We start from the raw sequence: 21,208 nt of genomic DNA, 5'->3' as shown, positions 1-21,208 counted from the left end.
CAGATATTCAGAGTGTCAGATGTAACTATTTTTTCCAGTCCTTTGATTGTAATTGGTTAGAACTATGTTTCATGTACTCCTATTTATAGGAGCATTTAATGTTGAATATATAGACAGATTATTCAAACTTTTTAGCATATCCAAGTTACTTCATCGATCTTTCTTAATATTCTTTCAAACATTCTTCGTGTTCATCATTTATTATCTTTACCTTGATCTTTATTCTCATTCATCATTTATGGCTTGAACATTTGTTGAATACTTTATCTTAGACTTGACTGGTCTAACCAGACTTGACTGGTCTATCCAGACTTGACTGGAACATTTATTGGCAAGCAGACATTGATCTTAAGCATTTACTCAAGGTTTGAGTTTTCAATGTTGTCCCTATGCATCAGATCGTTCATGTTCTCACATGTATGATGCGTAACAATGACAACAAAGACTTTGGAGTAAGAAGGCTAGCTCTTCAAAAACGTAATTTTGAACTAAAGGTTACATTTCTTCATTTATTAATAGAAACACCATTTTCTAGGAAAAGATCATGAAGACGCCATTCCACATGTAGAAGATGTGATCGAGATTGTAGATTATTTCAACATACCAAATGCTTCTGAAGATCAAGTGATGCTACGGGTTTTTCTTACTACACTCATTGGACCCGCTAAATATTGGATAAAAATAACACCATCATGAGAAATTTTGACATGGAATGACCTGAAAGCAAAATTCTTTTCAAGATTTAGTCCTCCATCAAAAATTGCAAAAAAAAAGAGAGATCAAATTCAAAATTTTCAGCAAGGGGACGAAGAAACATTATATGAAGCATGGGAGCACTACAAACGAATGTTGTAGAAATGTCCCCAACATGACCTTAATAGTCATCAAGAGGTAGAAACTTTTTACAATGGTTTACATACTGCTACTAGGAAATTGATCGATATTAGGGACTTATACCTAAAAAATTATATGTTAACGGTAAGGAAATAAAAAAAGAACTAACACAACACTCACACCATTAGTTATCTGTTAGGCATACCTCTATTAAGAAAAAGAAAGATGTGAATAATTATGAGGAAATAAAAGCTTTAAATGTAACAATTATAAACATGGGTAAATTGATGATAAAAATGTCCCAATCGGTGCATGTTATATAAATACATTGTAACAATTGTAATGGTCCCCATCTTATGAAAGAGTGTCCTCGAAATACTATGGAATAAGCCGATGTATGTTATGTTGGAGACAAATATGAGCATAAAGCTAAGAAAGGATGGATACCTCATGATGAGTGCACACAAAAGAGAGAGACAATAGATATAGACAAACTAGTGGGGGAATTTCTAAAAAATTGTAATGTCCCATTTTCACTACAAAATTTTTCATTTTAATTTAGGTAAAACATCACGTTTATAAAATCCAAGTTAAGAAAACCTTTTGTTCCAAAATACATTTGTTTGAAAATCAGAAAAATGTAATAAATGTGGAATATCCATGGCTAGTGATGAATGTGTACAGTCATGCCTTCAGCTTCCCATGATCACCAATGGTGTCTGAAAAACATTTAATCCACAAATGTAAGCCAGAACTTAGTGTGTCTCTACAAAATATCACATACAACACATCACAATAATCATCTATGGGTTATCAGTAACCTTGGGACTATCAACAGTCCAGAGGATTATCAACAATCATAAATATCACATACAACACAACAATATCCATTTTATGCATCTTTTAGGGTAGTTTTTATTAACATTTAGCATCATAATTTTCACATTTGAATGCCATCAGTTTAAACAATTTTCAACTCATGTAATTCGTTAGAATTCGCACACCGCTCATGTTTTTATGTTGTTTTCAGATAATTCGAGTGAAGTAGTACTTTGGGGGAAATTCTGGATATGCTTGATGGAGCATTGGAGTTCATTGGAGCTTGAAACTTATGAAGGATTCTAAGGAATGGTTGGAGGCTATTTTGTTCAAGAAAAATTCGATCGAATTGATCCTACGAAAATAGATTGATACATTCTAAAGCCTAAAGGTTGTTGCTGGCAACTTTGGCACCATGTTAGTATTTTAACCATATGTCATGACTCGTAACTCTGATTGATGAGATTCAAAATGTTCTGGAAAACTAGAAAAAATATAGGACGACTTTTATTTTTGAAAAAAATTTAGAAAAATGTGATCATATAGGAAAAAATGTGATCGCATTTTTGTGTCAAGGTCAAAATAAGCATAAATAGAATCGTATTTCATTAAACGGCAATTCGGGAAAATTTGGGCAAAAATACGATCAAAATTTTCAATTCTTGCTATGGAAGTTACCTACTTGCACATAAATATCACCCTTTGATCGGATTGAACGAAGTCGATTCCTAAAACTCCAGACAACGAAAAAGACGATTTCTGATGCAATTTATCACCGATTTCAACAATTTCTGAAGATCTGAAAGCTGAGGATCATATCCTACATTTAGTTAGCAATACTAAGTAGTTAGTTTCTCTTTTTATTAGTTTTAATTCATTTTAGCCATGTCTGGCTAAAACCCTAGTTTTTAGTTCTATAATAGCAACAGACTTTTCATGTGATCAATTATCAAATTTGGTTTTCATTGTGTGCTACTATCTAGTTGTTTCAACTTTGATCTTAATGAATGTTTGATTTTTAATTCTTGTTATCCTGGTCACTTAGCCAGGGTTTAATCATTCCATTTAATCAGTTAATTGAATCTTTAATTGTTTTTATCAGCTGGTAATAAGTAAGAAGTATCAGATTGGTTCCATGTTGGGATTTAACTATGATATAAATTGAAATTTCATACCTTTACACTTTCGAGCTGGTGAGAAGTATTGGGTATTGCTGGAAATTTTACACATATCTTAATGCAAAATTTCTGATCTTAATTAAGAAGTTGTTTAATTATACTTTAAAAAGTTAGGGTTAGCTAAAGAGCTTGTTTTGGTTAATTTAACTAGGTAAAAGAGATTATACTAGAGCTTGTTAGGTTTTCTCAGTACCAGCTTAGCTCAAACACATTCTGAATAACCAGATCTAGGTTGATTGCGTGATTAGGAAAGTCACAGCAGAACTGAATTCGTTTTTATTATTGATTTCATTTAGTTTACTTTACTACAATTTTAGTATGTACTTAATAATTAAAGCCCCCTTTTTATATTTTCTATGTAATGACTAGTATGCGCCTTATGCCAAGAGGCATTGGTCAGTAGGTTGTGTCCTTGAGGATTCGACCCAGCTTACCTATGCTATCATTTAGTGCAACCAACAATGATTGTTTTATTTGCTTAAATCGTGCACGACCGTGGTTTAACAATATAAAACTATGGGTTATCCGCAACCCTGAGACTATCAACAATCCTATGGCTCATAACAACCTATGGGTTATCGGCAACCATGTGGGTTATCAACAACCATATGGACTATCAGCAGTCTTGGAGTTATCAAAAACGCAGATAAACATATAACAACAATCACTAATTAAGAGCATAAGCACATGTAATACCTATACTAATCTACCAGTCTAACAACTCACTACTTCACATCAGGCCTTACCTAGTACTTTACGTCACCATTAGCGAACCACTATTGAATGCATAACCATAGGTAATAAGATGTGAGATAAAAAATCGAACATGTTATCCCACTCTAGAGCCACAACCTAACAAGGAACATGCAAGAAATCCTCGATCAAGAGTTCTCAAGCTATCCTACATTACTACATACAACTCATAGAGCACTAAACTAGATGACCACCGACCTCCTGGTACTCTAACCATCATAGCACTACCCATATGACAATATAAAAATCTATGGGTTATCAACAACCCTGAGACTATTAACAATCATGTGGACTATCAACATTCCTGGAGTTATTAGGAACTCGGTAAATACTCATAACAACCATCAGCTACTAAGACTCAGCTAGTCTAGCATGCACCCTACTATGATATAGGTAGTATAGTGAGAAAACTAACCTGAATTGAAGACCCGAGGAGTTACATCAACACACTCACTCCCTGTACTGATCACTCTCGCAAATCGGATAACACCAAACAAAGGTCGAACCTTAATCAATAACTCAATTCCTTCAAGTTTGGCCCAAAGTCAAATTGGTCAAAATTCCAATGGTAAACTGTTAACAAAGTCAACAGTCAGCCGCTACCACGACGTGGAAGACTGTGGCCATGTTGTGGGAACATCTAGACAAAACAGTTGTGGTATCCTCTTACCCCACGACGTGACAGGCATATCGTCACGTTGTGGGAACTAATTTTGGACAACTTAATGGATTAAGCATTTAATCCATTAAGCCAAACACTTATCTACTCCAGAAGGCTTTCCTACATCCATTGAGTCATAATATTCATTGATGTATAGTTATCCATGTCCAATGCATGTCTTTCCCTAAGCTAAGTCATAAAAATGGTGGAAATAAGGTCAAAATCTCATGCATGAGCCAAAACCTAACCGAATGTCAAATATGGAACACTAAACCTCAAAGGGACCTCAAGGATCCATAAAGTTTCGAACTTTATGGAATCCAACCACTCAAACTCTCCCAAACATGGATAAAATGCATAAAAAGCCTACATTTCGAAGCATAAAACATAAAGTTTGGAACTTAAACTCTGACAATGGTCCAAAGTAAGAGTTAGAAGATGATGATGAGACTTGCAAGCTAGATCTATGCACCAAGGATGCTCCCTTCTCATTCAAGACACCAAAAACACCACCAAAAGCTCAAGAACTAAACAATGGATACTAGGGTTTCGTTGAAAGATTTGGAGGCTGAAGAGGATGCCCTAAATCTTGATTTTAGGGTCTTAAACATGGAAACAACCCTAAAATATCATGGGCTTGGGCTGCAGCTATTGTCACGCCGTGACCTCCCTCCTGTCATGTCGTAAGGGCCATCTTGGATACGCATTCATAAATTTGGCATGCCACATTGTAGTGCTCCAACCACCACGTTGTGTCACAAAGTAACTACCTATATATCAAGGAATCTTTACGGCTTCAAGAAAATAGCGAAGGAAAGGACATAGATATTCCCAATCTATCATCATTAAATATGGTGGAAAATGGAAAAAAAAAAAAAAGAATACAAAGGTAACAAACCAAAAGAGAGATGACAGCCAAAAAGGATCTAACAAGAAACTGAATCTTATATTTTGGAAATGTAACAAATGTGAAATGGTAAAATATAACAAAGTCTTATAGGCAAAGATCAGAATATCATTCCCCCCGATCATAATCTTATTTCCGATCTAATACATGTCGTGTATTATATATCAATAATTCCCAAGACATTTTATATTCAAGATGATAGTCATGCACCGTAGATTGACTCGGGGGCGACTAAATACTAACTAATCCAACACTAATAATCATCAAGTAAACAATAAACAATCAAAGTTACACTATAATATCCGATGAATCAAATGTATTTTAATGCATTGTAAGAAAGAAAAATAAGAGATTAAAAATAGAAATATAATTTGACAATACTTAAAGTCTATAAAGTTTAAAATATTATAAATACATTAAGCAATAAGCATGTTCGGCAAAATTAGTTGGTAACGGGTAGCTTGTAGTTTGTAGCGTTTTGTTAAATGCTACATGAAGTAGCATTTGGATTTTGAGCGTTTTGTTTAAATTTAATGCTAGAAGCTTGTAGTACCAAATGAAGCTTTTTGTTCAAAATGGAGCGTTTTGTCAAACGCTAGAAGCTAGAAGCTCTCAAACGCTTCGTGCCGAACACGTTCTGTAAAAGCTTGGAAATATGTAGTTAGTAAACAGTAAATTTAATCATATAATAAGAATCGAGACAAATAATATGGAATAAAAAATAATGCGAATGAAGCGGTAAATATAAAAGTGAAGATCTAAAAACGGTACATGTTAATTGTTATTAACATGTTGGGCTTCCATTGATATTGGGTTTATATTGTTTTCAAATGCGGGCTTCAGATTGCGCTTGATACCTTCAACAGGCTTCCGTGATTCATTCATTTAATTGCCTTCTCTCTATTTTTATTCTTCTTGCCTTCAAAGGCAATCGCAGTTAGCATACGATATCGCATATTATAAAACATGTGAAACCCAGCCATGTAGCACACATGAAATGATTACAATGCAAAATGGATAAAAAAAAAAAAGCTAATATGAATGTTTTGCATGATAATGTGTTACAAATGAAAATAAAATATGAACATATCACTCAATATGGTGTTACATTAATTATCATCTTCTATTTAGCCTTAAGTTCAAGTCATGTATCAATGTGGATCATCATGGAATCTTTAAGCATTCTCCTTTTGAGTACATATATACAGTAATAATTGCAAGTACATGAAACTAATGACTAATTCACCATAAAAAAACTGAAGGTACTTTTAAAAACAAACCCTTGTCTATCCACCCTCTCTAGTAATTAACCAAATGAAACTTGCCACTTCAACATGATCTTTTCACATCAAAATGGCTCACACATAGCAAATATTAAACCCTTGTTTCTCTCCAACTCATCCTAGATGATCCGGGGTCGCTCCCCAGTTGGATTTGTTGTTGTGCCATTTCTTCGGCTTGATCAAAGAACATAACTTCAGCAACTGAACCTCGAGTTTGACACAAATAGGTCAAAGATTTAGATCTTTTAATCTTCCTAAAACCCTCTTCTCCAATCTCAATAGCAACATCTCGTCCTAAGTCGCTAGTCATCACTGGTGGTGGTGGAGGTGGTGGCTGTGGAGGAGGAGGTGGTGGTGGCTGGGAAATCAGGGGCGAAGCTTTAATATCACAACATACTTTTGCTCTACACAATGGACAATTCGAGTGAGTTTTGAGCCATGTATCAATACAATACACATGAAATGCATGGCTACATTTTGGTAGAAGCTTAATGCTCTCATCTTCTTGAAACTCCCCTAAACAAACCGAACAATCTGTACACGAGACCAATCCATCGCCTCTCTTGTACTTGCATATCGTGATGGACTTGATCAAAGCCTCATCCAGACCTTTACCTAAAATAAGCCATGGTACATAGATCAATGGATCGTGATGATCTTCACCATGACCATCTACTCCCATTTCTGGATCATGGGTTTCTTGATTCTCAGTTGATGTGCTTAATGACTCAGATGAATCATTGTTTCTTAAACAGTAACGCGAGATTACAACGTAGTAACCCATCAAAAGGAAAAAAGTTCCGATAAGAGAAATGATAACAATTACCGCCGGTGAGAGTTTGGTACCACCCAAATCATCCTGTGGTGCCGGTGGCGGAGGTGAAGGGAGGATGACGTACTTACACCACTTTGTACAGTATATGTTGCAGATCTTTTTGGAACAATCTTTAGGGTTTATATGAGGAATCCATGTTTTTGGATCCTTCAAAGACCCCATAACATCAAAAGTTGTACGCAAAAGCTCTTAATAACAGCTAAAATATACATTAAAACAAAAAATTCTTAAGGCACAAAAGTATATTTACAGATATTTAAGAGCTATAAACTCTTTCCATGTCTTCTCAGCTTAAAGAAACCATATTAACTGCTACATCAATGGCGTCTTGAAGGCTGTAAACAAATATGGGGTCCGGGTTTTGAAGTAAAGATTGAGAAAACTTATAAATATGAACAATTAGGAAGTTTGTTTTTTTGTTGGCGATATTAGATAAGTGTTGGGTAGGAAGTCATGAAACTAATCAATGCTCTTTTAATAAAATAGAAGGCAAGTAGTAGTTGAAATTTTAATATAGTATTTATTTTAGAAACATGGAATGATTGATTTAAGACATGATTGAACGGGTTAAGAATATGCTGTTCATATCTGTTCAAATCTTGATTGTAGATGGTTTTAGGTTCTTGAATCAAATTCTCGGTAGTTCAGTTCCTCTCAAAAACAAAACCTTTATCTTAAATTACTAAAGAGTGTGCTTTTAACTAGATTCTATATTTTCGAATTAAAACAAATACAAACAAAAACATTTACTCAACTACGGGAGACAATTTTTGACGCTGTCACAAACACCACATGCAAATAAACAAGTTTAGGTAAGAGATATCAAACCGAATGTTTTAACACAACACAATATGGAAATTAAACGGATATGTTTAAGGTCCAAATTTCAACACAAAAATGAAACGAAAATTACCGGTTTATATATATATATATATATATATATATATATATATATATATATATATATATATATATATATATATATATATATATATATATATATAGGTCAAATGTTTTCACTATTTATTGTGTGCCCGTATGATTGATTCTGGACCAATCATTTTAGTTATTTTAAGAAAGTAATTAATGCATATTAAATGCTGAAGATGTAATTAATACCTATTATATCTTCAACATGTAATATGCATTAATTACTTTCTTAAAATAACTAAAATGATTGGTCCAGAATCAGTCATATATGCACACAATAGATAGTGAAAACAAAATAGCCTAACCCTATATATATATATATATATATATATATATATATATATATATATATATATATATATATATATTCACTTATGAATATTATAAGGTATTTCCACAAATATATATTATTTTTATTTTTATATGTTATTCACATATGAATAACATACAGACTTGCGTATTTGTTTTGTATTTTTAATAATCATATACTGATTCGGGTGAGAAAATATATTCATATGTGAATATAACACGGTAATTTAGTTTATGCAATTCATCAAACAATTTGAGTGCATACAAGTTAACTATTTTAAAAATGTTAAAAAACATGATACTTTTGATTCAAGTTATCAATTTCAAATCATCATATACTTCCGATTTCGACTTCATATGCGACATCCTATGTCTGATCGGTTTCTCATTTTGATTTTGATTTCTGAAAATCCGATTGGGAACTTGTGAGTACTGATTCCGAGTCCTTCAATGTCGAATGTGACTGCGAGTCCAGAACTCCGATTCCAATTTTATGAACAGCGAAGAAATTCCGATTCCAACTGAGTTCGTTTGGGAATCTGGGAAATTTCAGTTCCAAATCCGTTATGAACTTTGACAAATGCTTGCAAGCTACGAACATTCGGAGTATTCAACAAAGAAATCGATGAAATTAATGAATTTGGGTTGCGAATCCGTCTTGAACGACGAACCTCCCAGCCATGAATATCGATGATTGATTACCACTGGATGACATTGATGATGGTTTAGTTGAAGAAATCTGGATGGTTGTTGAAGGTTGGAGGATAAATTTTGATGATGAACTGTGACAACCCGAAATTTCGATTCTGTACAAACTATATCACTTCAATAGAAGTTATAGCAGTCACAGTTAATTTTCAGACTTTTTCGTGTAAGTTTGAGTAATTTAGGGTTTACACTTCAGGAAATATCAGGAGAGTGGGTGCACTGGGGTTTTGTGCAACACTGTTATTCCAACACTCTATTATATTAGAGATCATTTCGGGAATAAAAATATTTTCTGCCAAAAATATCTCAGGACTATAAATAGAATTCTGAACCAAATTCATTCATTATTCGCATTTCCAACTAGAGAAAAGCCATTTTCTCTCTCACGGATCTTCGGGTTTTTATCCCAAATCGTGAGTACCCCTCTCTAGTAGTGTTATATAGCTTTAAATGTGTTCATAACATAGATTACATAGCTAAATCACTAGATTTAGGAGTTTACTCCCCAAGGTGTTCTTGGGCGGTAAACTCCCGAAAACAATGCCTAGCCTTTCCCCCGAGATATACTACTGCCTTGGACTTATATAGGAGTGTATTAGGGACAAGAAGACATCAAAGAACCACCCAAGTTTGGGAGTTCACGGCCACAGATGATCTTGGACCGTGAACTCCAAAATCATGCACAAAAGGGTGCTTTTAAGGCCCCTAAAGCCTTAGACAATTACTAGAAATTGTTCCCCACTTAAATGAAGGATTAAAACACATCAAAAACACCCCTTCAAATGAGTTCACGGCCCTAATAAGGTTATTGGGCCGTAAACATCAAACAAAGGCACCAAAGTGTGCCTAAGGCCTTCATATGCTTGGAATAAAAGTCTAGAACCTATACCACTTGTGCAAGAGACTTGAAAGCATAAAAAACAACCATCCTTAAGAGTTTACGGCCACAAACTCTAAGGGAAATGTCCTTAGGGCTGTAAACTCCTAAATGGAGTGTTTCTATACCTTAAACCCTTCCAAGGACTTAACCACCAAGTTGGAATAATTCTAGGGATTATTTAACACCTTAAAACAACCAAAGACATTGAGTCTTGGAGTTTACGGCCATAAACTCAAGAGTTTACAACCATAAACTCCATGTGTGATGGTATATGGGGAGTAAACTCATATATGGGGTCCTTTGGAACCCTAAACACAAGTGCCTTGTCCCACAATAGCTTAGATGCAATCCTTAGGGCTTAAAACACTTATATAAAGTGTTTATTGTGTCTAGGATGTCTTAACATTATCAATTAGTAATTTGAGACTAATTGAGTGCATATATGTGTGATTATATGTTCATTAGGATCGTGGTGTGTGTACAAGTCCTCACTTGACACCTAACAATCCTACACCGTCTAGTTCATCTAAACTACCAACTACAGGTGAGTTCATACCCCTAATCAATGTTTTAAATGATTTTAAATGCTTTAAAAGGGGGGGGGGGAATACAAGTAGAAACAAACATGTTATTAAATCATTGATATGTATTTTATAACTGTGTTTGTCATTTAACAAATGTCACATACTACAAAATGTGATGCATGAAATGGTTTTAAATCTTAAAAATACTTTGTTATCAAATGTTTTACTTTTGAAATGTTTATTAAAATGACATCAAGTCATTTTTAATTATTGTTCAAAACCCATAAGATGTCTTACAAAACCATTTTACATTCTTGAACTAAACTATGCATATACACTTATATTCTTATATATGTATTGATGTTATAGTTTACATCTTTCATTTAGTTTCTCACACCCTTGAGTAGTAAGAGTGTATAAACCTACTTGAACAACTAATTACCTTTCAGTAAATTATCATAGGGATAATTTGAAGATATCAAACATTATTCCTATTACAAGGAATCACACAAGAGTCAGTTCATTCATGAGTCTATACTAGTACATTACCTGATACGTGATTACATATACATATGCTTACCTGATGCATGAATATGTTTACATATACTTACCTGTTACATGAACACACTTACATGAATGCCATACAGGAACACTTTTACATAGGTGCATTATCCTGTATTCACTTACCTGGATACTTGTACTTAGAACTACGAGGATGATTTATTAGTACTTTCTGTGTAAATTATCTTTCCTATCCCGGTTCAATGGGATATCTCGGCGGGACTTACCATTCCGAACCCCACTGATTAGCACCAATGGTCGATGACCATCTACGGAGGTCTAAGGTTACTACTTATACTAGGTAGATCGATAACCGGGGCTAACCCCTCCACCCACCTGCTGTTGCTACAGAGGACAAGTGGACAATCTTCGATTGTTCATAAGGTTATACCTTTCACTTATTGCGATGTTGTGTTACTCCTAGTACCCAGCGATGACACTTACATTAATACTTTTTCTGGACAATCTTCGAATGTTCATTAGGTTACATATTTCGCTTAATGCGATGTTGCATTAGTCCTAGTACCCAGTGACAACACTTACAGTAGTACATTTTCCTGTTTACTTTATTTTGTGATACTTTCACATAAACGATGAGTTAGACTAAGTACTTTAGTACTAAACAATTGAAGGAAAAACTATCATTTTACTTACAAAACATTCGGGTCTTGGTAGAAGACTACATCTCAACCTGATAGAAAATAAGGGATTTTCTAGGACTTTTCATACTTATATCAACATTTTCATTTAAAGGTTTGCATGACTTTTAAAACAGCTTTTCAAAGCAAGACAATGACACTTAAATACTTATGAATTCACCAGCTTTAAAGCTGATACTCTCTTTCAATATAACTTGTATTCTCAGGTCAACAGTAGACAGGTACGATGGCCAGGTTTTGAGAAGACGGAGCAGACAAGTCTCATCTTTTATTTTGATTGTATATTTTTGGTGTCTTACTACAATGAAAGAACACACATGTATTAAAACTCTACTTATAATGCAATGGATGATGTTGTTGCTTGTTTATTATATTACACTGTTGTGATACTGTACATGACGTCCTCCACCCCTGAACGTTTCCGCCGTTCGTGGTTTTGGGGTGTGACATGAACGAACTGTTATCGAATTCTCTATAGTTACGTATTTGAGATTGAAGGTTATTAACATATTTACAAGTTTGCCACCGTGTCATTTTATGCTTAGATTAAATGAGTGGCTGAAAATAATTCCCCCATTCTCAACCATTTTTATTTTCTCAATTGAACTTATCACTCCGAAACGTTTATATGCTAGTTCTAATATCGTAGTTAAACACTTAGAATCCTAAACACATAAAGTTTTCAGATCCGGTCGGCAATAGACCATAGATCCGATCAAGCTATAACATAAAGCATAACAAATCATATATATATATATATATATATATATATATATATATATATATATATATATATATATATATATATTAAGCTAGGTTATAATGTGGACGGACAACTATTGTGCGGACGTGTGGACAGTGTTATTCTATGACAATTACTAGGAGAATAAGTTGTTAACTAATGCAAATGCGTTCAGCTTTACACAACTATCGTCATTTTCATGCATTCTCACTAATTCTTATTTATTTATGTTCTCACACATCGTTTTTCACTCATTTTCATTCTTACAGAATACGAATCAATAAACATTCTGACAACATTCCGACAGAATGAGAATAATAATAAAAAGTCAATAATAACCTTATAGACGATTTAATTAGTAAGAATATGTGATAATGACAATAGTTATTTAATATTGAACGTATTCATACTATCTTCTTTGTTATTTTCACAAAATAACATTGTCCATACGTTCACACAATAGATGTCAATCCACATTTGAATGTGTTGTAAGCTCTTATGATCTGCGTATAGCATACACCTCATAATAAATCCACAACATAAGAGTAATAACCATATTCGCCAACTCCTAATCATGCACCAATTGATTCACCTTGACACTCTTTGCCTATTGGGAAGAATACACAATCACATTCCTTGTTACATCATCTCACACCCCAAACCAAAATATGATGAAGATGCTTATTTGTTTCCATCTTGATACTTCTAAATCCTAGTTAATTGATACCTAATCGCGTGTCTCGTCTTTCTTTTAAAGAATTGAATCGACGTTCCCTAAGACGAGCAACTTGGTCGAATAAACCCACACTCAAAAGATCGTGTAGTTTTGACACCATTTCCTTCATTTTTGAAGGATCCATCCTAAAAGGAGCTTTGACTTTAGGAGGCACACCAGGAAAAAGGTCAGACTAGAACTCTACCCACTACTAGAAAAACAGCCTTTTACGACGCGCAATCAATGACACGCGCTGATAGAGGACACGCATTTGTGCATGCCCTAAAAATTGATGTCAATTTTCCAAAATATGAAGCATAGAGGTCACACATTTATGTGTGCCCTAAAATTAGTGTCCAACAAAAAAAATTAAAAACACAGAAGGCACCTACTATAAAAAAGTGTGTCGTGTAGAACTGTCGTTTTATAATTTTTTTCATCAACGCGCGTTCATCAATTTTTTAATTGCCAAGGGGGGAATGAAATACCAAAAAATTGAAAACCCCGCCTGATACTCTTCTTCTTCTTCTTCGTATGTTGTAAAATCCTCTTCGATCAAAAGAAACCCTAAAATCATTGTGTAGGTTCTTAAGGCTGAACAAGCGCCTCTTGATCTCATTTCACCATTTATAGTTCCATTACAGAGTTCATAACTATGAACATGTTCTGAACAACAATCAGTGTGCTATATTTCATGGCTCCTAGCCCTAACCCTAACTCTAGCCCCCCAAATTCTAATTTCATTGAACTTTCCTAGACAAAGAGTTCAAGCCTCTCAAAAATCTCGTAAATCACGGATCTTCTCCGCCATCTAGCAATGTCCATAGTTTAGATAATTCAAAGAAGAAATTGACCAATTTCCTGCCTCTGTTCTTAGCCCTAGTTTTCATAGCTGAGATCAGTATCTTAGCCAGATTCGACTTAATTAAGAACCCTGATCTTGTCAACTCTTGGGCTGAATCGTTCCTACAGTTCCCGAACTCCTCTTTTTCATCACTCTCCCTTGATCTTGTTGATGATGTTGCCTTAGCAGATTTGTCTACCGTCATGGTGGATGTTTCGCGTTCTGTTGGGGGGGAAAGTTGTGAGGAGTGGTTGGAGAGAGAAGACTCTGTAGTTTATTCTAGAGATTTTTGTAAAGAACCAGTACTTATCTCTGGTCATGAGGAGGTTTGTATTTCTACCGTGATTAGCATTATTTACGTGTTTCAACGATTACATGTAACATAGTTCTTCAATTGCACGTCTCAATTGTTGTTCCTTTTCGTACGATTCAAGTATGCGATCTTACTGTGATGACATGACATGAATGATAATTCAAAAGGTGCTTTCATGAAGGATTGGAAGTCGTGTTCTGTTGGATGCAAGATTAGCCTTCGGAAGAAAAAAAAAAGAAGGTTGATGCTTCATTTGGGTTACATAAAGAGGAAGGGAATGCTAATGTTCTTCTTTCAATTGAGTCAGCTCACTACTTCCCTAGGAATGAGATCTCTAAGGCACGAGGGTAGGTAAGCACTCTCTGAGATAAGCCATCAAAAACTCAGATTACAAAGATGCATGATTCATTTCTTGCTTATAATTTGTATAAATTGAAATTGTAACAATGTATCATCATGTTTCATACATGATGATACATTATCATCATGCAAGTAAACAAATTTATGCAACAAATGCTTTTAGGTTTTATGAATAGAAGAATATAAGAGTGTGAGGCCTAAAATAAGGTTGAATAAGAAGTCGCCAAGAATATACTAGCAAACACTGCAATTAACTAGAAGTCTAGACAAAGTAAATAATCTATCCATTTGCCATCTTTTGTTCTTGGAGTATTTACAATTCTTCTTTAAAGTATCCATTTGCTAATAGTATGTAACTTATTTAAGTTGACTGCAGATTAAAAGAGAGATCTCCATTATGAAGATAGTGAGACATCCCAATATTGTGAGACTACATGAGGTATAATTGAAATCATGAAATACATTTTAATTACTATCTCAACAAATACATATCCTTTTATGATTTCTAATTTTTTTTTAATGACATGATCCTTTCCTTCTGTTAGGTTTTGTCAAGCCATACAAAGATATATATAATACTAGAATTTGTCATTGGAGGAGAGCTTTTTGACAGAATTGTAAGCTCAACTTTTTGATAAAAGTACTTTTTGATAGAATTGTAAGCCAGGGGATACTTTCAACAGCTTAATGATGCAGTTGCCCATTGCCATTCCAAGGGTGTCTACCATAAGGATTTAAAGGTAAGAGACACAAACTTTTAACATTTAAGAATAATCAGATCATTTAAGGTGTGAGGGTTTATATTAAATGTTTTATTTACTACTAACAATGTTTCTTAATTCTTGTAATATATAGCCTGAAAATCTCTTTCTTGATTCCAAAGAAAGGCTAAAGGTTTCAAATTTTGGACTCAGTGCACTCCTACAAGAAGTAAGCTTATAATTATTTTCCATATCTTTTCACAGTGTTTATACTTTATATTTATTGTCTAATACAAAACCATTTTCCAGGGTGTTGAACTTTTATATACCCCTGGTGGAACCCCAAATTACATCACACCAAAGGTTCACCAAAACAACATCAATTTTTTATCAACAATTCTCTTCTAATTACTCTTCTTTGACCAAGACTTTTACCATGGTTGGCTTTTAGGTTTTAAGAAAACGCGGATATGATGGTGGGGCTGCTGATATCTGGTCATGTGGAGTCATCATGTATGTCTTGTTGACCGGATATCTTCCATTCGAGGAGTCAGATCTTCCAACTTTGTATAAAAAGGTTAAATATCAAATACTTTTATCATCTATAAATTCATCATTATTTTGTAAAATGGATTTATATTTAATTGTTAAGAAGATCTGCAACTACTCACTCAGGTCAGTGCTGCTGAGTTTTCATATCCTTTCTGGTTTCCTTCTGGTGCAAAGTCATTACTAGACAAGATTATGGATCCCAACCCTCAAACTGTGAGTATCTATAATAACATTGTACTTTCAAAGTATGATTCTATATTATTATTATTATTATTATTATTATTATTATTATTATTATTATTATTATTATTTGACATAACATTGTTATTCACAGTCTCATGTCTCCTTGAACCCTTTTTTGCCTCCTCAACATTATTTGTTACATCATTGTTTCTTTTTCTTGGCCTATTATTCATATCCTTTCCTCCAAAACATGATGTCCATTTCATTAATGTCTTGATTTTTTTAGTTTTATGACTTGGATTTCTGAGGAACCAAAGTTTAGATGATGAAAAAACCGATCAAAATTAATAGAAAGATTTGAAATCAGATTGCTTAGAGTGACCAAAAGATTAGAAACCAGATTGCATGCAAGCTGTTTGATCAAATGCCCGAGAGAGATTACCTTCTTTATATGTGATTACATTTCCCATTTTTTTTTTTAAATTTACCAAGTGAAGTTTCAATTTTATAATTAAACGAAAACAAAATCAACCGCTTGGATTTTTCTTAATTTTTTTTTAAAATGTATGTTTTTCCTTACCCTCCATAGACAGCTCGCATGTCCATGACATTCCTGACGTTGGACCAGTTTATTTCTAAGCTGGTCATGTATGAGTTGGTAACCACACATTTCCAGTGTTGATAGTCCACAGTGAAGTCCAAAATTGATCCTCAAATTTCATGTCATTCCTCCTTTTTTATTAAAAGACCATAATACCCTCTTTTATGTATCTTGAAATAAATAATAATGAAAGGTTCTTTACACATAAGTAAAAATTTGAAAATTATTAATTTTTTGTTGTATTTATTTTCATCTCCTGCCAACCAAACACCTGACAAGTTATGATTCCTTTAAATTCCTATTCCTTTAACAAATTCCATTTCTTCCAAAAACATTCTACAAACCACATGCCCCTTGGCCCTTACAAATAATTAGTTTATTACATGCTAACATTCTATATGTTAACTTATTCTTGTATAAGTATCAAATACATGTATTCTAACATTTTTGGCTTTTTGTTGCAGTATTACAGGATCTACTTGGAGTGCCTCACAATCCCTATATTTTTTTGTTGGATTTAATCTTCCCTAGGTGAATCTAAGTTCTCATATATTGCAACTAACATACTTGCAGTTTATATCATCTAAATCTAAACTGCATGCAAGGAATACGTATAATGTTTTTTTTTTGTTGTTGTTATTGACTAGTTTACCCTTGAGTATCCTTTAATAAGATAATATGAGTTAGTAGTTGCTAATGATTCAGATCTTTGATATATGCTTTTGCAGCCAACAACTCCCTAACCCTTGTTCAGGTTGGTTTTAGCTTTCTAATATAGTGTTCCTTATGATGAAATCATGGCTCATTCCATCACAACAGAAAAAAAAACTTTTTGTTTTCGGGGATATTCACATAAAAACCCTAATGTTTTTCAGGAAAATACGGTTTTACCCTAACATCACTTTTTGGTGGGTTTAGAGGGTGCTGCTTTCCCATAAACACCAACCTCTGAACTCAACAACCAGATTACCAGATTACTACTTTGATACGGTTTGTACTTTTTTCAAGTAAAATGCATGTTATTTTATTAGGGTTTTCATTTTTATGGTTTTTTTTCGCTAATGAATTGTTAATTCAGGTGGATTTAAGGTAATTAAATCTTATGTAAAATCTTTTTAATACATCTTCATGATTTTAAATAAATTAAATTCATGTTTCAAAAGTATAATTTTTACACTTATTAGACAGACTACAACTTTTAGCATTAGTATGTTTAAGGTAACATGTTTCAATATCTTTTTGTGTGTGTATTTGTAATGATCCATTCTTTGATTTCCTGTTTTTTTTTCAGAAAAATCTAGCTTCTTGGATGGCAAATTTCTGGAAGATAATTGTGTAGTATCATGGAAGAACAGGTCATGTGATTTAGATTATATAAGAAGTAGGAAGCGTGAAAAGTCAGACTTCTCTTTCAAAATTTATCCATGTTTACTATCATCTATGTGTTCATAGCTATACCTAAGCATTCATGGATTTGGTTGGTGTCTTGCAACAGGTTCTTATAATGGGCAAACCAGAATATGGACAGCAGCCCAGTACATTAGGTGGCAAACCAATGATATGGAGGATTTTTTTTGGCATGATATCTGAAACAAGAAGTGCCCCTTAATAGCAATGTAGTATTAGGTTATATAGTTAGGGAAAATCTCTTACTACAATGTACAATTAGATCCCCTTAATATCAATGTATTACATTTTTTGACATGATGTTATTGGATGAAATTTATTGTTTTGGTATTATATTTGTTTCTATATTTTTGTATTATGCGTCAATAAGTATCGTAAAGGCACGTCGTATATGCATATCGTAAACGGTTGTTGAAGTTTATGACAAGCAAATGCGTGTCATCTTCATTTATGATAGGGGCTTTAATGATACGCAATGTGTGTCCTAAAGGCGCGTCGTAAGGTTACGACATACAAATGTGTGTCGTCTTCCTTTATGACAGGGCCTTCCTTGATACGCATTGCGTGTCGTAAATAGACGACACGCAAAAGCGTGTCGTTTCTCGTTATGACAGGGCCTTCCTTGACACGCATTTGCGCGTCGTCTGAGCGTTTTACAACACGCATTGCGCGTCGTAAAAGGCTGTTTTTCTAGTAGTGACCTAACATGGTGGTGATAAAACCGACAACTTATCAGGGAAAATAATCGATATATTCCCTAACAAGCTCCACATCAGAGAGACCCACCATATTCCTTAAAATTTAATCTTATGAGCCAAGAAGACATCTCATACCCTTGTTAGTCACTTTCTTACCTTCATCCCAAAAGTTATAGGAATAGACTCTAGAATAGAGTTTTCTCCCTATAGACATACCCTCTCTCGACAAGCATAATACATATACACTTTTCAGTATAGAAAATCTCAGCCCGATTGACAAGCACCCAATCCATACCAATGAGTCACTGCACGACTTGGTCATGAACATGAACAACATCCACTATTGGTACCTCAAATTATAGCACTAATCCCATGGGATTATGAGGTAACACAAAAAGAGCACGAAACAGTGACACAAATGGTATACCATACATGTAATTAGAGTACCGACCACCAGTGCTTATGATAGTATTGCCTTCTGAGAGACCAAGCTCGCTAATGGTGGGAGGACGCTGGCCATGCTTTGGGGCTGAGGTTGTGATAGCCGTGAACTGGACTGATTTCGTGACGAGATTCAGAGTCGAGTTCGTATATGCTATTGAGATGCAACAACTAGAAAGTGAGTTTTAGGACGTTCACCAGAATATGGAGACAGTGGTGGAGATCACCTCCATGTTTTGGGAAAGAGCTCTACTAGTTCTGTCGTATGTCACGAATGACGAGATGAAGAATAAGATACATCATGGCATGCTCACAGATGACATTCGGTAGTTTCTGAGTATGTCGAGCTGTAGGACCTTGGCTGACATGATTGCTAGATCCCGGGAATTAGAGATTGAGTTGTCGTTTCGAACGAAACACAAGATGGGGCAGTTATAGACAATAGTGGGCCAGGAGAAGAGGCCCAAGACTTTTCATTCTTGTTCTAGAGGCCATCTGGGTTGGGGCTGTTGTGGAAATTGTGGCAAGCTGCACGACAGGGCTTGTGAAGTAGCATGTTTGTGTTTTTTAGGTGTGATCATACTGGTCATTTTGGTAGGGATTTCCTTCGTGGAGCATTGATATATTTTCACTACAATCAGATGGGTGGCAAGAAGGATGATTGTCTAAGATTAACGGGAGGAGCAGTGGCGACACTTGCACCATCCACCTTGAGGATTATTGTTGGACGCCAGGTCAAGGCATAGGATCCTGTGGTGAAGAGCATGACATTCTAGTTGACAGGCGAGGAGGCATGAGCATCACCAAATGTGGTTACAGGTATGTATCTTTACCATGTCTTTTACTGTTTTCTTTATTTCTGCTTATCTTTTATCTAATCATGTATAGGGACGTTTTTAGTCAATGGTATGACTGCATATGTTATGTTTGATTCGGGTGCTACATGATCAATTATGTCTCTTGCACTTAGCAATTAGTTTAGCGATGCTCTACGGACTCTGGAACACTCGTAGGACGTGGAGATAATCGATGATCGTTCAATGAGCACTTCGAGAGTTCATCGTTGATGTGCTTTGAATATGTTCAGTGGGAGATATTTGATTGATCTGTTTTATATTCCTCTACAAAGGTCAAAGATGATAGTGGGTATGGACTAGTTACAGGGGCGGAGCCAGAATTTCATAATAAGGGGGCTTACATTATAATTAAAGATGTTAGAGTTCTAGTTGGTAAAACTAAATCAATACAACTAAAAACAAATAAATAAATAACTAAAAGTGAAAGTTGTACTAATAGTTACCTTTTTTTTTTCCAATGAAGATCACAAGCAGGCTTGTGGTATTTTTCTCCCTAACCATAAGCCACCAAAGTCGATATTATTACTATAGCAAAAAAGGCTAAAACAATTTATAAAAATAGATATTGATCTCTTCCTCTCTGTCGCAAAAGAAGAAAAACCATATTTCTTCTTTTTCTCTTATATGAAAACATAGAGAAAGCAGCAAACATTTTATGGTAGAGTAGGCTATGGAGAATGAATGAGACCAGGAGAAAGAATTGATTTACTAAACAGTTCGATGGTGAGCAGCCGCTAAGTATGCCAATAATTATTTAGGGTTCTAATTTTCATAGAATTAAGTTATTAAGCTCTATATATATATATATATATATATATATATATATATATATATATATATATATATATATATATATATATATATATCATTACTATATATAAAAGCCTTATTTTTCTGGTGTCGTTTAAAACAAATTAACGCTATTCTAATACCTCCACGTAACCCACCCCTAA

The 21,208-nt window shown here is 34.3% G+C and overlaps 2 protein-coding genes and 1 non-coding gene across 3 annotated transcripts; 1 reads left to right on the top strand and 2 right to left on the bottom strand.

Moving 5' to 3' along the window:
* Positions 1-768: 768 nt before the first annotated feature.
* Positions 769-875, bottom strand: LOC111918155 (small nucleolar RNA R71). Its single transcript, XR_002859102.1, has one exon. It is a non-coding gene; the product is annotated as a small nucleolar RNA R71 (small nucleolar RNA).
* A 5,381-nt stretch (positions 876-6,256) lies between these two features.
* On the bottom strand, positions 6,257-7,720 carry LOC111918108 (E3 ubiquitin-protein ligase Os04g0590900). The gene has a single exon (XM_023913773.3). The coding sequence runs from the start codon at positions 7,430-7,432 to the stop codon at positions 6,527-6,529; it is 906 nt and encodes a 301-aa protein (XP_023769541.1). The 5' UTR covers positions 7,433-7,720; the 3' UTR covers positions 6,257-6,526.
* Positions 7,721-14,345: 6,625 nt separating this feature from the next.
* On the top strand, positions 14,346-18,191 carry LOC111918141 (CBL-interacting serine/threonine-protein kinase 24). The gene is given in 10 exon segments (XM_052765042.1): positions 14,346-14,468; positions 15,192-15,254; positions 15,361-15,555; positions 15,671-15,745; positions 15,826-15,879; positions 15,968-16,093; positions 16,192-16,281; positions 17,931-17,941; positions 18,037-18,070; positions 18,144-18,191. Coding segments are annotated over 10 exon segments (819 nt in total).
* The last annotated feature ends 3,017 nt before the right edge of the window (positions 18,192-21,208 follow it).

The sequence above is a fragment of the Lactuca sativa genome, chromosome 6 (assembly GCF_002870075.4).
Source record: "Lactuca sativa cultivar Salinas chromosome 6, Lsat_Salinas_v11, whole genome shotgun sequence".
NCBI classification, from domain to species: Eukaryota; Viridiplantae; Streptophyta; class Magnoliopsida; order Asterales; family Asteraceae; genus Lactuca; species Lactuca sativa.
This window is presented reverse-complemented; position numbering and strand designations above follow the sequence as displayed.

Coding starts and splice junctions, on each gene's coding strand:
- LOC111918108 (XM_023913773.3), bottom strand. CDS start 7,432: ATGGGGTCTTTGAAGGATCCAAAAACATGGATTCCTCATATAAACCCT.